The sequence below is a fragment of the Taudactylus pleione genome, unplaced genomic scaffold, assembly GCF_031769625.1.
Source record: "Taudactylus pleione unplaced genomic scaffold, aTauple2 ptg000189l, whole genome shotgun sequence".
Lineage (NCBI taxonomy): Eukaryota > Metazoa > Chordata > Amphibia > Anura > Myobatrachidae > Taudactylus > Taudactylus pleione.
Window position 1 is genome coordinate 2,116,288 of NW_028284591.1, and position 24,232 is coordinate 2,140,519.

The window sequence follows — 24,232 nt, forward strand, 5'->3', positions numbered from 1 at the left end:
GCTGCAAGCAGAAAACAAAACAAATGCAGGTGCACACTCTAACCATGCTGAACCTAATAATAATACTGCTAAATTGCATCAAAGAGGATCTTAGCATAATGATGGCCATAATAATGGGCCTGCCCACCATATCCAGGTGTCAGGAAGGTCCCTAAAGCTGGCCACACACAGCGATATTTTACACGATTTGGCCGATTTCGACGAATCGTGACGACAAATTGTGAAAAATATGCCGAAATCGTGAGACCCCACTAACGATCACGATGCAATGCGCGTCTCCGCTGGTCGCACATCACATCGTCAGATCTGCCATGCTGTAGGACAGATCTGACAATCTAGGAAAGCGATGCACTGTGAAAGTCTGGATGCAGGAGAGATCGTATGAAGATTAGACACAAAATTGTGTGCAGATCGTGTGCAGAGCTACCGGGGAGAGTTTCAGGGGAAATCGTACACATTGGCTGATCGTGAGCACATCGCTATATGTGTGGGCACCATAACACTCCTATGGAACAAATACAGGCCAACCCAGCAGAACCGTCCCACGGCATCACACTAGTGTGAGATTTAAAGTGAAGGTTAAAGAATAATAATGAAACGCCTATGTGTTATGTCCTACCTGGCAATATGCCTACATGCAAGATTGAGATCGTTTTGTGGGACAAAATAGTTGAATGAGAGCCAAGGAGAGTATTGTGTATTTCCAATGGCGTGGCAGTGTTCAGTCTTAGCTGTACTGTATGCGGTAATAATGCTTTTCTAGGTGCACATCCCTGTCCCCTCGCTCTTGTGACTGGTCTTGGCTGTGCATGATGCTATGTATGAAAATGGAACAGATTAATAAGATACATTAATACAAATGTATTCCTGCACATTTGTATGCATAAATACTATTTATTTGCTGAATTTAATTGACAAAAAAGGGCTATAAGTGTGAATTAAGCAGTACTTATTTTTAAATAGCATAAAGAAATGACAAGAAAGGAAAAATCTAGTAATAATAATAATGATAATTATTATTATTATTCTTGTCTGCTTCAGGAAGATTCCATCATCAATAATACAATGGACAACTAAAGTTAGATATCTGAATATATAACAAACCTCCCTAAATATTAAACTTATTTACATACACAACAGGGTTGCAGGATGTTTCACCTAACCCAGAATAACTAGTGAAATAGGCTCTGGTTACTTATCTTACACATAACAGTGACCTCTTGGAAACAAACATTCTACTCATTCTATTCTCACAATCAAAACTCTGAGCATGCGTCAGGGGTGCCCAAACTTTCCCTTACAACTTTGCATATATCTATGTGTACAATTGCTGTTTCAGCCCCTTAATTCAAGTAAAATGATATAAAATACATATTTATTTATCTTGCAAGCAAAGGTAGGGAAGTCCTGGCTGGTAGGGTGTTTGTGTACTGATTAGCACACTCTTCATGGCACTGCTGCCAGCATAGTGTGGTGTTAATGAGCACTCGCTAGTCTATCCTAATGGTTCGATGCACAGGGAGCAAGTTTATATGTTACGGTTTTTAGGAAGAGTGAATGACGGTTAATGATTATTTAATGATAAATCTCTGGGCGGAAAAGTACTTAGCACTCTGAGTACACTGCAAGTCTATTTTTCAAGCATTCTAGACAGGTTTTTCTGGCCTCACCTTGAATAGGACAGTGCAGTATTGATCTCATTGGTGAGGATTCAAGCACACTATGGGCTGAGAATAGTTCCATATCTATTTAGCTGATGATTGCCTTGCGGTCACAGTCAATTACAATGCATTACAGCTGGAACTCTCTTTTTAGGAGGATTTGGCATTGTTTTAGTATATTTTAGAAAGTGGAATATTTGAAGCTGACCAGCTATAACCTCTAAGGGAATGTAAGAAAGCGTAAATAATAATTTTCGGTGTTTAAAATGAAATGCAATTTAACATTGCAGATTATTCTACTACGCGGTGGGAGCGTGTTTGCAGTAGAACAGGGGCGATGGGCGTATTTAGATGTCCTTTAGCGATGGGGACCATTCAATGAATCCCACGGGAACATCACTACGCTCAGAACGTTCGTGCATTTAGAATCTAGCATTAGATCAAAAGGTATTATTGAGTTGCAACGCAGCGAGCAGGATTAGTGCTTTGAAGCTTCAAATGATCACACACTGTGTTAGGACTCTTCATGGCGTCATCATCGTCAATTTGTAGGCAGCACATAATCGCACATATTAAGGGTTCAGGTCCAGACAAGGTCGTTGTAGGTGGTGCAGATGTGAGGCGGAGGACGGACGGAGAAGGCCCCCTGCTCATGAGACGTCCTGACACAGGTGATGCATGTGTATGGATTATACAGCTGTGGATAAAGGACTCAAAGGTTGACCAAGGGTAAGAGCGGTACGCTCAGCAAGTACAGCAACAGTCTAGTAGTGGCGGCATTTAATGGAACGCAGCACTCCAGCATTGGAGGTGAAGCTCATTTCTTTACTGCAGTTACAATGATGCTTTGACACAAAGCGTTATAGAGGTTATAGTCTATGGAGAGCTAGTCTTTAGCCTTCCTACCATCACCAAAATTAATTTCAGCAGAAATAAGGATTAACCCCCGTGTATTTGTATTTTATTTTACTTTTTCTATATACATATGGCTTCTCCATTGAAAAGAGAACATTTAATCATTCACATCAGTCCTTTCCCCAGTAGAGCTTGCAATCTATTTTCCCTATCACGCATGCAGTACGGTTAATTTTCTCAGGAACCAATTAAACCCAACCAGTGTGTCTTTGATTGTGGGAGGAAAGCAGAGCATGAGGACGGAAACTACGCAAACACTGGGGAGACATACAAACTCCACAAACATTGGCCCTCATTCAGAAGCGGTCGCAAGAAGCGATCGCTCTATCTGAATGAGGATGGCCGCTTGATGTTTTAAGTGCGGCCTCCTGGTCGCTAGCTAAGCTGTGGGTTAGCGAACGACCAGGTTGATGGTCGCGATGGTCAAGACCATCGCGACCATCGGGGTTTACGATGAGACCCTAAGGTTGGGTCTCGGCAACCGCAAGCCCCAGGGAGTTTCCTGATCTGATCGAGCAGGAAGTTCCCCACTGACATCACTGCTGATGTCAGTGCGGCCGCCCACAAAACGGCAACGCCACCGTTTGTGTAGCCACACAGAACGGGGTGAGCTGTCGATCACCATAGACAGCCGCCTCTTTTGTAGTTAGCTCAGGAGCAAGAGAATTTCTCTCTCGCTCCGGGCTTGCGCACGCCCTGCATCACCCCGGTTGCGAGTGCTCGGCGCTTGCGACCGGGTCTGAATGAGACCCATTGTTCCCTGGGTGGAAATGGATACATGACACCAGTACTACGGCATAACTGCGCTAACCTCTGTGCTGAAATACTCAAAAATGTTGCAGTCTAGATAACTCTCAATGAACAGTATCTATTCAGCATTTCAAGGAGAAGATCACTGGTAACGCTGTACAAGCTCCATTTGCATGAGCCCAAATACTCAGAGCTAACTGAATAGTTCAGAGCTCTTACATGTAAGTAACCTCCCTCCTTTATAGAGAGATGGACGCAATGGTGATTTTTCCGCAGATCTAGCGATTGTTTGCCATTGCGCATGCGTATAAGCCGCCCTGCGCGTGCCCAGCGATCGCATTACCATTACGGATGCGCAGAGGATCCCTTCGAAAAGTGAGTGACAGATTGTTGCCATTTGGGAGATTGGTAACGGGGGGATGGTCTGAAAAAAAAACAAAACGCAAGCGTGTCTGACCGTTTAAACGCCATTACATGGGCACGCATAAATTAGCCCTTGCCATCTCCTACGCAGCATGAAAGCCCTCTGCGTGTCAGGAGCGCTGCGGAGTCTACGGCCAGTCAGACCCTGCCGCCAGGGCAAGATGACCGATCGATGTGCGTCGATGTTACCGATATTTCCGCAGGTAAGCAACATTGTACGCATATGAGAAGGCAGCGGTGGGCGTCCTTATGCTCGGGGTAAGCTTTGAAACTGTTCTTACAGTTTCGCAGCTGCGTTCCATACGAAATCGCAGCTGCGGTCGCATTAGCGTCCATCTCTGATCGGGCCCCATGTGTTGTCTCTCGTCGCCTGTAGGTGCACTTGGTTGTAGTTTGTTATTGATCATGATGTGAATGTATTGCGATTTACAAAAGGTTCCCAAAAGCCAATATCAATATACTGCAGGTTTAGGTTGTTTAAAAGTGGCGTCTTTTGGTTCAGCCCTCCCCCATTCATATCTCATTCGCTGGTGATAATATCTACAGGTAGTGGGAAATCCACAGAGAGTGTTCCATAATCCAGTGTAACAAAAGCTGTGTTTATGCTTATGCAGTAGAACGCACCCATTGCACTTTACAACCAGAAAAAAGAGGAAAGATACAGAAGTAATGTTCCTCTCTTTGTTTTGGTAGAGAACTCATTGACCACATAGGCTAAATGCTGAACATTTTCTCCTTTCATCAGTCTCGCTTTTTGTTTTTCACATAAGGCTATTTCAAGTTATTAATTTTCTGCCCGTGATAGGGTGATCAACCGTCCTGTCAGGAGAATGGATCTCTCTGTCGCCCTTTAGCATGATTAAATGAAGGCAAGTCAGTGTGAGAAAATACCACATTTTCATGAGACAAATGAAATTGTAGCCTGTGCCCTCCCCCCCCTCTCCTTTAGACACGATTTAAACTGCAAAAATGTACTTGCTCCCTTCTGCTTCTCCGATAATTTATTGTACATGAACAGACGCAGCAAATTATGGTCCCATATAAATAAATATATATATATATCTAGACCAAATACAGCAAGGTAGGGGTAGCACTCAGATAACTATAAATACACGAGTGTACATAAATACGTGTGTGTGGACTGCCAAATAAGTCAGCTCAGGGGTGAGTGAAGGATATGGGTTCATCTGGATGCTATGACGTTGTTCTGTCTTGACAAAGGTCTGATGTGACCGAAACATCGACATATGGCTTTGAATTATTAAATCTTTGCTGGTTTTTTACTTCAATTATGCGGTGAATGCCCATCTTTCAAGATTATTTATACCTGGACCATAAAGTCTATAATGGAGCACCCCCTATGAGTATTATTGGGGCAGTGTGTGTAGTTACCTGTTTCAAGTATGTGTGTGTGTGTGTATATATATATATATATATACTCCAATGCTCCGGCACTCCACCACTCAGTGTATATGGGCATTCAGCCCCAATTTGCACCGGTGCCCTCCTAAGGGGACAGCACTCCCAAAATTAATATCAACACAATATCAAGGCGGCGCTCGGAGACAGATGAAAACAATACCCTCACCAGAGGGATTTTATTAGTGGGTCAACGTTTCGGGGTCAGGACAACATGAGGAAGGGGTAGAAGACCCCGAAACTTTGACCCACTAATAAAATCGCTCTCGTGAGGGTATTGTTTTCATCTGTCTCCGAGTGCCGCCTTGATATTATTTTGATATACGTGTGTGTGTGTGTGTGTGTGTGTGTGTGTGTGTGTGTGTGTGTGTGTGTGTATATATTTTTTCTGCTATCTATACATGCACCCACGCATATCATATAGACATGCATACGGAGATTCAAGCAGCTGGCTTTGTTTCAGATTGATATTAATGGAACTGTAAAACAAAGAGGCCATTATAAGGGCACCATGGACTAATAGCATGGGGCCACATATAAGTGACAGTTATCCATTTGTTTAATGTATAGTTACAAATGTCTAAGAAAAACGCAAACCTTTAATCTCCATTTGCTCCCCCTATAATAATTGGAATGAGAAATTGTGCACCATAACAGCCATAACATTAAAACCACCTGCCCAATATTGTGAAGGTCCGCCTTGCAGCACCAAAACAGCTCTGACCCATCGAGACATGGACTCCACAAGACCTCTTGAAGGTGTCCTGTGGGGTCTGGCACCAAGACATTAGTAGCAGACCCTTTATGCCCTGTAAGTTGCGAGTTGGGGCCTCCATGGCTCGGACTGGTTTTTTCATCACATCCCATAGACAATCGATCAGCTTGAGATCTGGGGAATTTGGAGACCAAGTAAAAACTTTGAACTCTTTGTCATGTTCGTCAGACTATTCCTGAATAATTTTTGACAGGGCACCTTATCCTGCTGAAAGAGGCCACTGCCATCGGGGAATACCGTTACCATGGAGGGGGGTACTTGGCCTGTAACAATGTTTAGGTAGATTTTACATGTCAACCTCGTATCCACATGAAAGCCAGGACCCAAAGTTTCCCAGCAGGACCTTGCTGAGAGCACCACCCTACATCAGCCAGCTTGCCTTCTTCCCATAGTGCATCCTGGTGCCACCTATACCCCAGTTAAATTATGCACATGTACCTGGCCGTCCACATGATGTAAAAGAAGAAATGATTGATCTTACCAGGCCACTTTCTTCTATTGTTCCGTGGTCCAGTTCTGACACTCCCGTAACCATTGTAGGCACTTTTTTTTTTTTTATGGCGGACAGGGGTCAGCATGGGCACTCTGACTGCTCTGTGGCTCCGCAGTTTCATACACAGCAAGCTGTGACGCATTGTACGTTCTGACACCTTTCTAACATAGCCGACCAGATGGGCCTTGTACGTTCTGACGGGCATTGTACGTTCTGACACCTTTCTAACATAGCCGACCAGATGGGCCTTGTACGTTCTGACGGGCATTGTACGTTCTGACACCTTTCTATCATAGCCACCTTTCTATCATAACCGACCAGATGGGCCAGCCATGCCCGTCACGTGCATCAGTGAGCCTAGACCGCCCATGACCTTGGCACTGGTTGTCCTTCCTCACTTCTGGTAGGTACTGTACTAACCACTGCAGACTGGGAACAATTTGGCCCTTGTCAAAGTCGCTCAGATCCTTACGTTTTGCCCATTTTTTTTCTGCTTCCAACACATCAATATCAAGAACTGACTGTTCACTTGCTGCCTAATATATCTCACCCCTTGAGAGGTACCATTGTAATGAGATAATCAATGTTATTCACATCACCTGTCAGTGGATTTAATGTTGTGGCTGATGGGTGAATATATTAGCTGATATTGTGGTGACCAGTACCCTAGATTAATTTCATTTTTAATTGTGAAATGAATAAATGTTAAAGTACAGCACTTAGATAATAGTACTTGTTTGGAGGCGTCCTGCTGGAATGTAGTTTAAATACCTGCTGTCTGGATCCCGGTGCCAGCATCCCGACAGTAAGTAGTGGGGTTAGGGGGAGTGTTAGGGTTAGGCACTAGGGGAAGGGTTAGGGATAGGCTGCAGGCAGGGGGGGGGTTAGGTTTAGGGGGTAGGGTTAGGATACTTACCGACAGGTGGTGGTATCTTAACCCTGGCGGGATACCGGCATTGGGATTCTGACCGTCCCAACCCGTCCTCCTTCCTATTTCGGCTTCATTTGCCTTTTATTTTAAATGTGAAATAATAATTTTTCCCCATTCCTGCACAATTTTGGCACGTTCCTTCCCATAAAGACAGACTGCCCCCATATATAAACAACTGCTTGCAATGCTGCGATCCCAGCCAGGCATAAATATTGCAGTAGTGAAGCAATGAGCGAGGTAGGTGAGCAGCAGCAGGATGAGCTCAGCCAGAGCGCCTGCTGCTGCCTTTCCTGCTGGAAGCTACACATGTGTTATTCCTCTGGCTCTAAGCGGTGGCAATTGCAGAAGTCGAGCGCATAGGGTCAGTGCTTCGCCTATTGATCAGTATTGCCCGCAGCCCCCCCTACACCAGCATCTGCTTCATTGGCTTCTCTCAGTGCCTGCTTCACTACATTAGAATAGAAATCCATAACCAGAGCTGTGCTCATCCAAGCAGGGGAAGAAACTAAATTAAATGGTATAAAACAATCTTGGATCAGGAGTTTGTGCCAATTCATCTTGATCTAAGATGTCACACCGGGCTCCCTGTCTGAGCACCTGGACTAGGGGCAGCTCTGGTGAAAGTAGACGGTGCTGAGATCATTCATTTGTCAGCCGGGGAACTGGCAGTGGTTAGCAATTCCCCTTCTGCAGAGGTCAGCCGGCAGAACAATCAGTGTAACCGCACAATGGAGCTTTTCCTTTGAACCATTGTTATAGGGTATCATGCTTCTCCCTGGGCCTGGGGGAGGGGGACCGCGGCCAGATTCCTGTGTCCAGCTGCCAATATTGAAGCATTGGTTGCTGCAAATCAAATCATATTTCAAGACCGCTCTTGTTTGACCCCATCGGAGTCGGAACAGTGTGGGGAATGGGGGGTTGGAGATGAGATATGTAACCTGTATACAGTTTTATGAGATCGTGTATGTATCTGTAATCTGTTTTTTTTTTTTATTAAAGAATGTTATAGATCGGTAATATGCATTTACATTAGCAGATGTAAAATGTATGTATATGAATATATCTACTGTATCTATATGTATGTGTACGTCTGTCTTCCTAGTGTCTACGTATACACAATTTAGACAACAGCTGGATATTGCTTGGTGTACTATGTATTATATTTGACCTGCTCTATCCTGGTAATCCATCATGTATTATATAGATGGGAACTGTCCCTGAATTAAGACCGTCACACTTTCTGAAGTATTTTTCACCCTGGTCATATCCCTTTATTTTTAATTCCTGACCTAGGTACAAGGTGCAGTGACACCAGCAACGCCGCATCTGCTGTTGGCCAGGCCCGGGCACCATGTATGTCCAGGACATTCTTCAGCAGCAGTGGCGTAACTAGGGTATTTGGAGCCCAGGGCAAATTTGAAAATGGAACCCCCACCCCCCCCACTATGTGCAGACGTGCGCGGCGACAAATGGTCGTGGTCACAAGGGGCGTGGCCACGTAAAAGTGGGGCATGTCAACATGACACACACCCCTTTCTTGTCACTGGGAACATTTTTTCATTTGCACCTTAATGCAATGCCCCTTATACAGTCCCCCCTATGCAGTGCCCCTAGTAGTGGTCCCCCTTATGCAGGCCCCGATTAGTTCACCTTATACAGGCCCCCAGTAGTGATCCCCCATATGCAGCCCCCCAGTAGTGCCCCTTATACAGTGCCCCCAGTAGTTGGCCCCCCTATGCAGTGTCCCCTGTAGTGGTTCTCCCTTTTCAGTGCCCCCTGTAGTGGTCCCCCCTGTGCAGTGTCCCCAGTAGTAAGCCCCTTATATAGTGCCCCAGTAGGAGTCCCCCTTGATGCAGTGCCCCCAATAGTAGTGGTCCCCCCCCAATGCAGTGCCCCCAGTAGTAGTCCCCCCAAACAGTGCCCTTTATAATGGCCCCAGTAGGAGTCCCCCTTAATGCAGTGCCCCTTGTAGTAGACCCCAGTAGTGGTCCCCACCCCAATGCAGTGCCCCCAGTAGTATCCCCCCCCAGTAGTAGCCCCCAGTAGTGGTCCCGTGCCCCCCTTCGAAGCAGTGCCCCCAGTAGTAGTCCCCTCCTTAGTAATAGTCCCCCGCCCTGTAGTAGACCCCAGTAGTGGTCCCCCCCGAAGCAGTGCCCCCAGTAGTAGTCCCCTCCTTAGCCTCCCCCCTGATGAATGCACACTGAAATGAAACAATAAATAAAGTAAAAATTCCAACCTGAATCCACGCTCCCGCCGCCGTCCGCACGTCAGTCCTCCCGGGCTGGCGCGCTCTGCATTATGGGAGAGTTGTCATGGCGTCTCTCCCATTACCCACTGCAGGAGCCAGAAGGGAGACGGCTCTTGCAGTGGGCACTGCGGCTGCTGCAGTCAATGAGCATCTATCTGACTCTCATTGACTGCCGTTTAACACACATAGCCGCCAGCGCTGGCGGTGATGTTTGTGTGCAGCAGCAGCCAATGACAGTCGTCTGACTCTCATTGTCTGCTGGTTAACACACACATCACCGCCAGCGCTGGTGGCGATGTGTGTGTCAGCACAGCCTGAGCCCATCCGCCTGCCACCCTCCTCCTTGCGCTATTGGGCAAGCGCTCAGGGGGAGGGAAGGGCTCAGCTGTGCAGCGCAGGATCGGCGCTGGAAGCCTAGCGCCGGACCTGTGCAAATGTGTAGTGCTGACCGCACACACTGCGGTCGGCACTACACTGGCTAACTAGGGTGGGTCGTGGTCGGTGGCGCCCAACCACCACCACACACACCCCCGCACCGCCGGTCCCACGGCGCCGCATGCCCTGCCCTAGTTGCGCCACTGCTAACTAGGGCGGGCCGGTACCGTGGCCGGCGGCACACCCTCCCTCCCCCCGCGGTCCCCCCCCCTGCTCGCCCTGCCCTTGTTGCGCCACTGTTCAGCAGTGACATTATTTTATGGCCTTGATCTACAAGATTTTAGTCTTTTGTACATTCTGATTCAAACTCTGTATAAGGTTGTTTTGCTTGTCCATTAATGAACTCTGTGGACTTTTGTTTTTCAGGTTGTCTCTCTAACCTGCCCCCTATAAAAAAAGCATCTTCTTCGTACGAGGAGAGACGGAAGCAAGCCACTGCCATAGTCCTGCTGGGGGTGATCGGAGCAGAGTTCGGAGCGGAGATCGAGCCACCTAAACTATTGACACGGCCGCGCAGTTCTAGCCAGATTCCGGAAGGGTTTGGTCTGACCACTGGCGGCTCAAACTACTCACTGGCCCGACATACATGTAAGTCATTCTGTTTGCAAAATGAAGGTACTGACTGTAACAATTAGGAGATGGGTCTGTTCCGAAAGATTTGTATTCCATCGGCTAGGAGCATGGTATCAATCTGCACGTCAAAAATAGGTAATACAACCCTGTGACAGCAGATTGATTTGATTTCTAAATGCACGACCAAATGACAAAACCATTTCATTTGAAGTTTGATGTGAATAGGTCGTCTTATTGAATTATTATACATAGGTAGTGTTAGTTGTGGTTGTAGCAATACAAGGGTCTCACAGCCCTTTTTTTCCTGCTCTGCCCTTCTTCGTTTCCATCTCGGAAGTTGTGTGAATTAAATGGAGCAGTCTGCCACTCCTAGGCCCTCATTCAGACCCACTCGCGAGCGGCTGTCCGCTCGCAAGTGGGTCGATGGTCCCCACTGCGCATGCGCACGACGGAGGGAGCTCCGTCGTGCGCATGCGCGAGACCCGACGAGCGAAGGACTTTCCTTCGCTCGGAGTGTCTCATCAAAGGGGGCGTGCTGTCGATGGTGACTGACAGCATGCCCCCTTTGGTGGGCGTGCCGGGGGCGTGCCTGCCAGACGGAGGCGTTCCCAAGGGAACGCCTACCGTCTGAAGCCAGCCCTACTGACATCACTAGTGATGTCAGTGGGAGTGATTTTGGCTCTGATAGAGCCAAAATCACTCCTGGCCTTGCGTTTGAAAAACCCAACCGTAGGCTTTTGCTCGCAGTTTCGATGGTCGCGATGGTCAAGACCATCGCGACCATCATCCTGCACGCTCGTATATGCTGTGGGTGGTGACCCACAGCTATACGAGCGTCCAGGAGGACGCTCCATATTAATGGAGGTGGGCCCTGATTCAGAGCGAGCGCTCTGGTCAGAGCGTCCGGCTCTGAATCAGGGCCCTAATCCGCACACAAGGGGCCTGGTTGAGTCGCAGGCATTGCTGTTATTTTTGCAAATATTCTGTTTTTCAACTGCATATGCGTCTTAAGTCGCTAAAAATTTACATAGCAAATAATTCCCACCTTGTTTGCGCACATAGGCGCAATTGCGGATGTGTTGCTGAACTGGTTTGCGAACTCATGCACTTAATCGCTTGCAAAGAAGACCGTACTCTGACAAAGATTCTGCACCTAGCACGGTGTTGGTGTAAGTTTCCATGGTGTCTAAAGGCACACTAAGCGGTTTTTCAGCTTTTAAAGACACTCAAAGTGGGCGTTTCAGTCTTGGCGCATTCAGACACACACTGGTACACCAGGGGAAGGGCTGATACTAGCATTAGCATAAAGTCACAAGGCGACTACGTCAACAGTGGCCACAGCAGCACGTGTCCCAGAATCCGCTTCAAGGTGTATAGACTTACAGCAGGCTGTGCCATTGGCATCTTATTTTCAGGATTGATAGGCTGTGATTGCAGCTCACGCGTTTCATAAAATTATTATTTAGTGATAGTCAGGAGCTGTGCTCAGCCTCTCCAACGCATATCAATTTTTTATCTATATACCAAACTATAAATAAAAAATGGCATACTGTATGGAGATCTGTTTACTTGAGAGTAAAGGTTTTATTTTTAATGTAAATTCTATTCATAACTTCACTCACTGATTAAACATTCTCTACAAGCGCTGTATAATATGCTGCTGGAAAATGGTTAAAGCATTGTAATAATAATTGGAGTCCCAACTAGCAGGTTTATTGATCTGGTAGAAATTAAAGGGCTGTACAGAAGGGGTGGAAAAAGCCCCGGAAAATGACCAGCTGTAGACACAAAAAGTAAAAAAGAAATGCACATGCATGTTTATTCTGCAAGTAGAGATCTACAGGTTCCCCAAATTGGGGCAGACAAAATGACTGTGTTCATAGCCATTTGAAGAACATGCGGTGAGAGACTGATTGCTTTACTCGCTGCGCTATGAAACCACTGATCATGGCAGCTTTTCAGACACATTTACTTTTAAGGTTAACTGGTCTGTTTTACTAAAGGGAGAAAGCCTATTCAACAAGGACAGCAGCGGGGAAGTTGCCACAAGTTGTCCTATCGCCACCTCAGAATGGCGACAGCAGAGGCTCAGTACAGTAAAAATAGCTTTATCACTAAAACATTTTTTCTCCTAGGATATATAGTTCCTATATATATATATATATATATATATATATATATATATATATTTTTACTTTATTTTGTATTTATTTGTGTAAAGGATCAAAACTTCCATGAATTGCTGGAGAAGTAATAAGTGGACTTTCTACTTCAGGGTCCATAGGGGTCCACAGGGTGACCTTGGGGTATAGCTGGATCCTGGATCCTCGGGCACCACGGAGTTAAAGCTTTCAGCTGCTCCCAGGATGCACTTGGGTCCAACCTCCCCTATACCCCGCCCCCGAGCCACAGGCACCTTAGTTTAAGATGGTGCCCGGCCGGAGTCGGGTCACCCTGCGGGGGGGGGGGGGGGCTGCAGGGGCAGCCCCCTAAAGCTTTTTATTTTAACTTAGTTAAAAAAAAATTTTTTACTATAGTTTTTTTTCTCCAGAGCGGCAGCGATGGGCTGTCTGTACAGACGCCCACGCTGTCGCTCCTTCTCCCTGCTGGCGCCGCGACGCCAGCACTGAACTGGGGATCGCGGCGGGGGAAGCCAGAGTCTGTACTAGCCGGACTCTGGCTTCCCCCGGGACTGCTGCCGGAAGACGCCGGGGAGATTAAGGTAAGTCGCACGCCGCTGATTAGCGGCGGTGCGCGGGTTCCTTGTAAATGCAGTCCCATGCCCCCGGTCTAGGGGACAGACCGGGGGCGCTAGCGGTGGCGGCGGGCCCCCCCTCCAGCGGAGGCATACCCCGCCAGACCACTAGACCACCAGGGTAAATTATGCGGCAAGCGGGATGCCGGCAACCAGGGGGTTAAATATGCTAGCCAGGGGAGGAAGCCTTCCCTGTCTAGCGGCTCCTCCCCTCAGCTCAGCACGCCTTTCAGCACTGAGTCTGGCATCGCTGAGCTGCAGATTACTCGGCCACTCCTCCTCTGAGGTCTCCAGCAGCCATTTTCTTACTGCCAGCGCAGATCTTCAGGGAGCACGCGGACCGGTCCCCCTGTGTACCTCTCCCCCGACAAGGACAGTGTACACAGCACTATAGCCCTCCCAGACACTGAATCTGGGAGGTTGATTGTAGTGGAAAGGTGCAGTGAGTATATCTTCCTGCATGGTATGTGACTTTTGCTAGTGCTGCCTGTCTGTGTATTTTTTCTACTTACTGTCAGCCTATACCTATCCCTTTCCTTCTCCTACAAGCCCTACAGGTGTGCGGGGGAAGGGTGTTTCTACAGACCTCGCCTATATAAATCACGTATTTGTGAGGTCCGTCACATACAGTTGTGTGCTACACAGTACCATATTGTGGGCTGTTGTTCAGCACACTGGTGAGTGCGCACGTTTTCTTCCTAAGTCATGTCTGAGGAGGAGATTGAGCACTCCGGGGCTCCGGTATTGTTCTCCTGCAGGCGTTGTTCTGCAGGTGTGGATAGGGAAGATTTGTCACAGGACGTCCTGTGCGGACGGTGCCAGGCGCTCCCTGGTATGTCTAAACCTCCCATGTCGCAGGAGCCACCATGGGGGCGATGTTTTCCCAGGTGCTGGTGTCCATCGCGGACCGTCTGTCGGTCCCGACTGCCGCCCCTACTAGGGCGTTGCCTCTGCCTGCCATCCCCCATTCCCCGGGTGTCCCACAATTATTGCAGACTCCCCCGGGGTCTCAGCCTGTTGGTCCCTATGCGGGGTTGCCGATGTATATTCAGTCCACCCCTGTGGCACAGCAGGCTGTGGTGCCGTTTCAGGCTCCTGTGGCAGCTCCTCCACCCTGGGTGGATGCGCTTTCCCACACTGTCCAAGATTTGGCGGCAGCATCTTCGGCTTTTCAGTCGATGTTGCACAGTGACGTGCCCTCCAGGGCGTCTAAACGCTCAGTCATGGCGCAGGCTGCGCATCTTTCGGATTCTGAGGGGTCCTCGGATTATGGTGAGGTGCAGGATGACTCAGCCTCAGATGCCTCAGTCCAGGAGGTAGACACTAAGTCTTCCATCAATGTGCGGGCTCTGGTTAAGGCGGTGCGGGCCATTCTTCTGATTGAGGATGAGGCACCCGCTCCCAAGTCGAGGTATCCTAGTTTTAAAAAAGCTAAGGTTACTTCTGCAGCGTTCCCCTTGTCTGATCAGTTGACTGATCACATGGCGGTGGCCTGGCAGACACCCAGTAAGCGTTTCCTGCCACAGAAACGCTTGGCGTCCAATTATCCATTCCCGGAAGCGCATTGTAAGAAATGGGAAACTCCGCCTGCAGTCGATTCCCATGTAACACGCCTCATCAGGAGTGCTACTTTGTCATTGCCGTCTATATCCTCGCTGAAGGATCCTACGGACAGAAAGGTGGAGACTTGTTTAAAGTCTATTTATTCTTTCTCAGGGGCTGTAGCCCGGCCGTCCATGGCCATCTCCTGGGTGGCCAAGGCCATTGAGGGGTAGGCCAACGCCTTGGAGGACACGTTTACGGATGAAGCTCCGGACGTCCAGAGGGCGTTGTTAGGACAGATGAGAGATGCCGCCTCCTACATTGGAGAAGCATCGTTGGATGCTAGCCTGTTGACCTCTAGGGTTTCGGCGGCAGCAGTGTCTGCTCGTAGATCCTTGTGGTTGCGGTCTTGGAGAGCAGACGCGGATTCAAAGAAAGGCTTGGGGGCCTTACCTTTTAATGGAGAGTTACTATTTGGTCCGGACCTGGACAAAATAGTAGATACCCTGGCAAAATCCAAGTCAGCCTTCCTCCCTTCAGCTACTACACCTGCTAAGGTCCGGAGCTCGGCCTTTCGTTCCTTTCGGGTTCAGGGCAAGGCAAAGGGTCAGTCCTTCCCGAGGCAGTCCGCACCCAAGACCGCCTCAAAGCCAAAGAAGCAAGCCTGGAGTGCTAGGCGCCCTTCTTCCAAGCAAGAAGATAAGCCTTCTGCGTGATGGGACGGGCCTCCCTCTGGGGGACCCCAGAGTGAGAGGCCGACTTCTTCAATTCGCCCAGTGCTGGCACAATACCACCACGGATGCCTGGGTGCGAGAAGTGGTCTCCCAGGGGTACGCCCTGTCTTTTCGGCACAGGCCGCCTGGCCAGTTTTTTTGCACAAGTCCTTCTCAGGACAAAACCAAGGCCTTGCAGGTTCAGGAAGCCATAGAGGCCTTGCTGACGGCGGGGGTCATTATACCCGTGCCACAGTCTCAACGTGGGATGGGGTATTACTCTACGCTGTTTCTGGTGCAGAAACCCAATGGCTCTCATCGCCCCATCCTCAATTTGAAGTCCCTGAACAGGTTTCTCAGGGTTCCCAAATTCAGGATGGAAACTTTGCGTTCCATCATTCTGGCGATGGAACCAGGGGACTATATGGTCTCCCTGGATATCCAGGACGCCTACCTCCATGTGCCTATAGCAACATCGCACCAACTGTTTCTGCGGTTTGCTATTCTCCACAACCACTACCAATTCAGGGCTCTACCCTTTGGTCTCTCCACGGCACCAAGGGTATTTACCAAAGGTGATGGCGGTCATGGCGGCTCATCTTCGGAGCCAGGGAATACGGTTGCTACCGTATCTAGACGACCTCCTCTTGCTGGCAAGCTCCCCGGAGGTACTGATCCAGCATCTCCACCTGACGGTCGCTTGTCTACAGGCGCACGGCTGGTTGATCAACTGGAAGAAGTCCTCCCTCATCACATCACAGCGGATGGTTCATTTGGGGGCCCTGCTGGACTCTCGTCAGCAACTAATTTTTCTGACTCCAGAGAAGGTCTCCTCCTTACAGCTGCGGATTCACAGTTGTCTGAGCAGTGGCAGAGTGTCGGTGCACTCAGCGATGAGAGTTTTGGGATCCATGGTGTCGGCATTCGACATGGTGGAGTTTGCCCAGTTCCATTCCAGGCCCCTGCAGGGGCTGATTCTTTCGGAATGGAACGGATTGCCACACAGGATCCGCTCTCAGATGCTGGTGTTGTCCTCGGAGGTGCGTCTGTCCCTAGCCTGGTGGCTGCAGACAGCTCATCTCCTAGAGGGGCGCCCCTTTTGGATCCTGGAATGGGTTCTGCTCACGACAGATGCCAGTCTCCGGGGTTGGGGGGCGGTGACAGGCTCCTTGTCACTTCAGGGTCGTTGGTCGGCGGAGGAAGCGCTTTTTCCCATCAACATCCTGGAACTGCGGGCAGTATACAGAGCCCTGCAGTTGTCCGGCGCCGCTCTTCACGGAAGGGCCGTTCAGGTGCAGTCAGACAACGCCACCACGGTGGCGTACATCAATCACCAGGGAGGGACTCGCAGTCGAGCTGCGATGTCGGAGGTGTCCCGCGTCCTGGCTTGGGCGGAGCGCTATCTTCCAGCTCTCTCGGCAGTTTTCATCCCAGGAGTCCTCAATTGGGAGGCAGACTTCCTCAGCCGTTACGACGTGCATCCCGGGGAATTGTCGCTTCATCCAGAGGTATTCCAACTACTCGTGGACAAGTGGATGCTGCCAGAGCTGGACCTGATGGCGTCCCGTCACAATCACAAGCTGCCTGTGTACGGGTCAAGGACAAGGGACGCAGGCGCAAGTCTGATAGACGCGCTGTTGGTGAAATGGCTGTTTCAACTGGCTTACTTGTTCCCTCCGATATCTCTGCTGCCTCGGGTCCTGCGCAAGTTCAAACAGGACGGAGGCACACTGATCCTGGTGGCCCCAGCGTGGCCCAGAAGGCCGTGGTACTCCGATCTGCGGAGCCTGTCCATCGATGCTCCGTACCTCCTACCTCAACGGCGGGACCTGTTGTCTCAGGGGCCCTGTCTTCACCCGGATCTGGGTCGACTATCTTTGACGGCGTGGCTCTTGAGACAGCCGTCCTGAGGTCTCGGGGCTTTTCTAGCTCCGTTATTACCACCATGCTGAGGGCGCGCAAGCCTGCTTCCTCGAGTATCTATCACAGAGTGTGGCACAATTTCTTTCAGTGGTGCGAGGCCAGAAACTATGATCCCCAGGTGTTCCGGGTTTCGCGTATTCTGGCTTTCCTTCAGTCGGGTTTGGACTTAGGATTACGTCTTTCTTCGCTGAAGGTGCACGTGTCTGCTCTGTCGGTGTGGTTCCAGCGCAGGATCGCTGCTATGCCGGACGTACACACCTTTCTCCAGGGAGTTTTGAGAATCCAGCCTCCCTTTGTGCCACCTGTGGCCCCGTGGGATTTGGCGGTGGTTCTTCGGGCCTTACAGGGTCCGCCTTTTGAGCCCTTGGAGTCAGTGGAGCTCAAGTGGCTAACTTTTAAAACTGTTTTCCTCTTGGCAATTGCTTCTGCCAGGAGGGTTTCAGATTTGGGGGCGCTTTCTTGTCGTCCCCCTTTTCTGATTTTTCATCAGGACAGAGCGGTGCTTCGCACTCGTCCTGAGTTCCTGCCTAAGGTGGTTTCCAGGTTCCACATTAATCAGGAAATTGTTGTACCAGCCTTTCAGTCGCCTGATCTTTCGGCTGGGGAGGCTTCCTTAGACGTTGTCCGTGCACTCCAGGTTTATGTGGACCGGACTAGTTCTGTGAGGAAGTCGGATTCTTTGTTTATCCTCTTTGGTTTTCACAAGAGGGGTTGGCCTGCCAACAGACAGACTCTAGCCCGTTGGCTTCGTTCTGTTATTATTGAGGCTTATATGCAGGAGGGTTTACCTGTTCCAGCCTCTGTTAAGGCTCATTCCACTCGGTCTGTGGGCCCTTCTTGGGCTGCTAGCCCAAGGCTAGTAAGGCGGCCACCTGGTCTTCCATTCAGACCTTTTTGAGGTTCTATGCGTTTGACACCTTTGCCTCTCAGGATGCATTCTTTGGGCGCCGGGTTCTCCTATCAGCACAGGAGCGTCCCCGCCCTTAGTTGGACTGCTTTGGGACATCCCCAAGGTCACCCTGTGGACCCCTATGGACCCTGAAGTAGAAAACAAGAGATATGGTAAGAACTTACCTTTGTTATCTCTGTTTCTACGAAGTCCATAGGGTCCACAGGGCACCCGCCCTGACGCACCTGGCTTCATATGGGCTCTGTGACTGGTCACCGGTTTTCCGTCTCCCATTTCTGTGAGTATGCTTCTTGTGTGTTCCAGTCTTCCTTCTCTCTGTTTCGTCTCCTCCTCCGGCCTGGGCTGCTTACCAACTGAGGTGCCTGTGGCTCGGGGGCGGGGTATAGGGGAGGTTGGACCCAAGTGCATCCTGGGAGCAGCTGAAAGCTTTAACTCCGTGGTGCCCGAGGATCCAGGATCCAGCTATACCCCAAGGTCACCCTGTGGACCCTATGGACTTCGTAGAAACAGAGATAACAAAGGTAAGTTCTTACCATATCTCTTGTTTTTCTCACTGCCACTCAGCTGGCCCGGTGAAATTTTATTGATCAATCAGGAATAAAAAGTTTTTTTCTATGGCTGCGCTGAGTGGCGATAGAAAATCTGCGTTACAGATGTGTCCTGCTATATCTTCGCTCCATACGCCATGTAGAGCGCCCTGCTAGTCTCGCTGTGGCATATTGAATCGCATCGTAATGTACTGAAGCGCAGGAAAAGCCGGAGAGTGTAATGTAATACAACTTTCTGTCCACCAGATGTCGCTTTTCCTAAACTGCACTGCGCATGCGTAAAAAAAAAAAAAGACAATGCAATGTCTGTAGTGCCGCCGCTGATAGGCTGACTAAACCTGTCATTAGGTACGCTATAGTTGTCATGGATTGAGAGCTATAATTGAGTGTATAATAAAGGATTAAATCATTTAGTGTGTGAGTCCTGAGTACACTTTTGAAAAATAATTTATAAACGTGTTCTACCATCATCATTATAGTATATTATGCTAGATACAGGTATCAGCAAAAAGCGCCTTTTAGAAAAGTCAGTGTCAGTCTGTGCGATATTGTTCTGCAGTGATGTGCGCCTTAGAAATGAATAGTTGGATTTGAAAAGGGCACTTTATAAAACCATCACTGAACTACAAGTCTCAACCCAGAAAGAGGGGTCTCTGGATTACAAACTGTGCGTTTTATGTTGGCTTTTTAGACAAGTCCGTGCCAGTCCATGCGACATTGTTCATTGTGGCATAAACCGCACAGTCAGTTTGTAATCCAGAGACACCTCTTTCTGGGCTAAGACTTGTAGTTTAGTGACGGTTTTATGCACCACTGTTCAGACCCCACTATTAGTTTCTATGACATGCCATCACCATGTGAGCAACATTTTCTGTAGTGCCGCAGTGAAGACACTTACTGCTGTGTACCGATTAGCGACTAGTTGTACAAACTGCTGGCGGCACAGCAGTTCTCCAGGCGGCTGGGAGATGGTGTCGGTCACGATTCATCTCCTTTTCAGGCCACAAGTACTGTAAATGCAAGGGCAGACCTTGAGCTGACTGCTTAAATGGCTAACAAAGTGTCCATTATTATGTTAATGAGAGGCTCTTGCTGGCTTTGGGGTAAGGGACCTAGACGGCACACCAAGTTTGTAATGTGATCACAGCACCCACTCCAAAGATTTCACCTACTGATGTGTACCGATTAGCGACATGTTGTACAAACTCCAGGCGGCACCGCAGTGCCTACATTGCCGCAAATGTGTGGCATAAAATGCACAGTCAGTTTGCAGTCTAAAGACACCTCTTTCTGGGCTGAGATTTGTGGGCCATTGATAATTTCATACAGCGCTGCTAAAACCCCACTACTAATATCTAAGGTATGCCATCACTGTGTGAGTGCCGCACATCACTGCCGAAAATAGCCTGCGTGCAGAATTACTACAGTACTGTATACTGTATTAGACACTGTTTACACTCTGCAATACTGTACAGTATGTGATTGGTCTGCCTGGCACTGGCCACCCACCGATGAAGCTGTGTATTGCATGCCATGGATATTGTCAAGTCTCACTGTGCCTTACCGCGCCATGCTGCGACTTAGAAGACTGTATGGCACGCTATGAGCAAAGATGAGCACATCTGTATTGCCCGCTCTTTATAAATAGATTTGTAAGACCTATTATAAAGTTATTTCTGTTTGACACATTTAAATACTTCCACCAAATGCTTTGACACTGCATCATAACCAGAGACCCCGGGATGATAGCTGTATCGGCACTGTGTTACTAAATGGTTTCTCATCTAGGGGCAGATTCTGACTTGGACGGCCGTCTGTATATGGAGGAGAATGGAAAGCTTTAGATAACAGCGCGTGCACTTTTGCACAGCTTCGCGTATATACATCCTATTCTCAGTCTGAGGATCATTTTTTCCATCAGGGATGGGAACTGGGCGGTGATGATGTGAACGCGCGGAACTGTTCTGAATTGGGGGCGTGTCCTGGTAGTGCTGTTGACGTGTTCCTGGAGTTCCCAGCGATTCTGAGTCGTGTGCACTGAGAGGAAGCTTCAGTCTAACCAATCTCTTGCACCCAGTATGGGACTGGTGCACATGCCAGTACTAATGACTCAGACGCAGAATTTCTATAGGGGGCTTTCCAAATGCTTGATTTTAGAGTGAGTGTGGCCAGTTCATGAAGAGGGCATAATTACCACTTATCTAGCTTTAATATGCGTCATACAAAGTGTGTTGTGTGTCATACTTCCAACATATACAGGACCAGCGATCACAGTAAGCCATTATATGTGGCAGCAGGGTCATCCTGCCTGAGCTGACTGTTTATATTTCACATGTGGGCAACATTCCAGGGCATGGGAGCAAGTCCGGGAGCCTGGGGGAGCAGCAGAAGAACCTAGCACTGCCCTGGACATATATGTACAAATAGGTCTCCTTATCAGGGCCGCTAAGAGCAGTGCCAGGCCCAGATGAAGGGGCGTGGCCTAATTGCAGGAGGCCCCTTCAGAAGAAAAGTGAAAAAAAAATCTTAATTGCGCGCAGGGGAGGGGGCACTGTGAACACCCCCCCCAACCCCCCAGCCTGGCTCAAATCCGTGGTAGGGGGGGGGGGGGGGGCTGAGAATGCTAGTCTCCTACTGCAGCCCAGCACACAGCAGCGTGTGCTGGGCTACAGACAAGAAAGAGGGAGGGGAGGCAGACCCGGGCCCTCGCCAAGCCCCTCTAGCAAGCCCATACCCTGGGTAATTAGTACCCGCCCCGCAAGACCCCCCCACCCTCTTGGCGCACCTGCTCCTATTGCACTGGATAGTGTATTAATAATTAACCCTATTGATGGTCTATAGCAGTGCACCCCAGACAGTGCATGTTTTCCACATCTCCTAGTTGCTGCACAGGTGTATTTATTACTGACTTACACATGTTAAAAGATCCACAGAAGGTGGTAATTTTTCATTTGTGATAGGAAGAGCATGCAGCACTAGTAAAAATTATATTATATTGTGATTTCTATTGTGGTCATGTTGCGGGCTGGAGAGGGGAGTTTCCAGGCAATCGGAATAACCCCCTCCCCCCGCGTTTGCCTATGAATGAGGACAGGTTGTCTAAAAATATAAAACTGTTATATTTTCCATTGCTTTATATTAGGTAGATGCAAGTTTTCTTCACTAGGACATGAAGTACGTTTGAGATAAAGGCTCATTTGTGCATTTGGAATGAAATTGATCTGCTCTCACTTTTGATCCACTGAGTTTAGACTTTGAGAGGAGCAAGCGCTCGTTGTTTGCGGGTGTGTGCTGAGCTCATCACAAGCTGTTACTTGTGGGTTCTCTCTGCTAGCCTCTGGCTTATAGATGTCCCTTCAGCTTCCTATATGGTTTCCTGTTTCATTCTGCATTGTTGCTTTACTTACATTAACTGTATAGGGCCGTATTCCATTATACGCGAAAAGCCGAAATCGACAAACTTTCGCCTATTGCCGCTCTTTGCCTGTTTGCGTCTTATCTCCAAATTCAATTCCCGGACCAATTCGCCTAAGCGGAAACTCAATGCACTGAAAACAGCCGGAAAAGTTTCTCCAACGAATGGCAGGCGGAAAAAAGTGCAAAATCTCTATTTTGGGGTGCAAATGTGGGGAATCGATTCAGAACCCTTTGGACCCACCCCAAAGGACATATCAACAAATAAAAAAAAATTACCTTCGAACACCCCAAAAAAGACAAGAAAATGAAAAAAGTGGGTGGACAAGGATAAAAAGTAGCGAAATAGGTATTTTGGGGGCTGCAAGGACGGGTCAGGTGTTTTTAGGATTGCAGGTGCTTGCAGCAGGTGGATTTTTCACGTTTTTTAAAAGTGCACTTTAGAGACACAAAAATATTCTAGCACCCATTCTCAAGTACCCCAAATTTGACTGGACTATTTATTTTCAACAAAAAATAAATTTTTCTATCATTCTTCACTACTTTCGAAATATGCTTCTAGAGAGCTTTTAACACAGCTTAAGGACAAAAATAAGTACTTTTATTAGGGCTAATAGTACACATCTGTAATGATTTCCAGTGTGTTTACAGAGAATATTTGGCCATTCATCAGTCCGTGCCCCAGTGGAGCTTACAATCTATATTCCCTATCACATGCACACACACACACACACACACTAGGGTTAATTTTTTGTTGGGAGCCAAATAACCTACCAGTATATTTTCGGAGTGTGGGAGGAAACCGGAACACCCGGAGGAAACCCACGCAAGCACAGGGAGAATATACAAACTCCACATAGTTAGGGCCAGAGTGGGAATCGAACCCACGACCTTAGTGCTGTGAGGTAGTAATGCTAACCAGTACACCTACTGTGCTGCCTTATCTACACATCTCTCTCAAGCTTATACTGTACATCGCTATAACCTCAATAGTCTGGTGCAGATAATACTTCAACCTTATTCCACAAAACCCCCAAAATCCATTATATATGTCACACACCTCCCCTAATCGCTTCCCCTCCTCCAATAAAACAAAACTCTGCACCACTGTAACTGCTGCCGTGGTTGGGAAACAGTGTGAGCATGTGAGCAAAAGACAGGGCAGAGGTGAATATAAGAGAGTAAAACACAGAAACAAGGTGACTCCTGCTTAGTCACATATGTAGTGTACGCTGCACTCGCCCTAAACGCGGCAGATGTGTACAAACCCTTGTTAAACATGTAAAGGCTGCAGCGTTTGCTCAAGAAAATTTTATACCATAACAACTTGCTGCTGTGCACATATGACGTGCACACCAATGTCTCCTTGGCATTTACTATCTGGTATACAGTGCCTTGCAAAAGTATTCACCCCCTTTGCATTTTTCATGTTTTGTTGCCTCACAACCTGGAATTAAAATGGATTGTTTGAAGGTGTGCATCATTTCATTCACAGAAGATGCCTACAACTGTGAAGTTGTGTTTTTTTATATTATGAATCAAACTAAATTTAGGACAACATAACAGAAACTTCAGCGTGCATAACTATTCACTCCCATAAGTCAGTACTTTGTCGAGCCACCTTTTGCGGCAATTACAGCTGCAAGTCGCTTTGGATAAGTCTCTGGACCTCATTCAGAGTCGGTCGTTGCGGCCGCACGGTCGTACGCCACCGATGTTCGCTAAACTGCGCATGCATAAAATTCGCAATGCAAGTGCGCAAACTAGCTATTACGATCAGAAATTGCTCTCTCCTTCAACTTGG

General features: G+C 48.4%; 1 protein-coding gene across 3 annotated transcripts in view; it reads left to right on the forward strand.

Annotated features, from left to right (window-relative positions):
• The window catches only part of WDR7 (WD repeat domain 7), a 380,928-nt gene that overhangs the window by 202,271 nt on the left and 154,425 nt on the right, over positions 1-24,232 (forward strand). For all 3 annotated transcript variants that reach the window (XM_088476453.1, XM_088476451.1, XM_088476452.1), the window contains one exon: positions 10,417-10,638. In XM_088476453.1, coding sequence (XP_088332579.1) covers positions 10,417-10,638 — 222 coding nt within the window. The remainder of the gene's footprint in view (positions 1-10,416; positions 10,639-24,232) is intronic.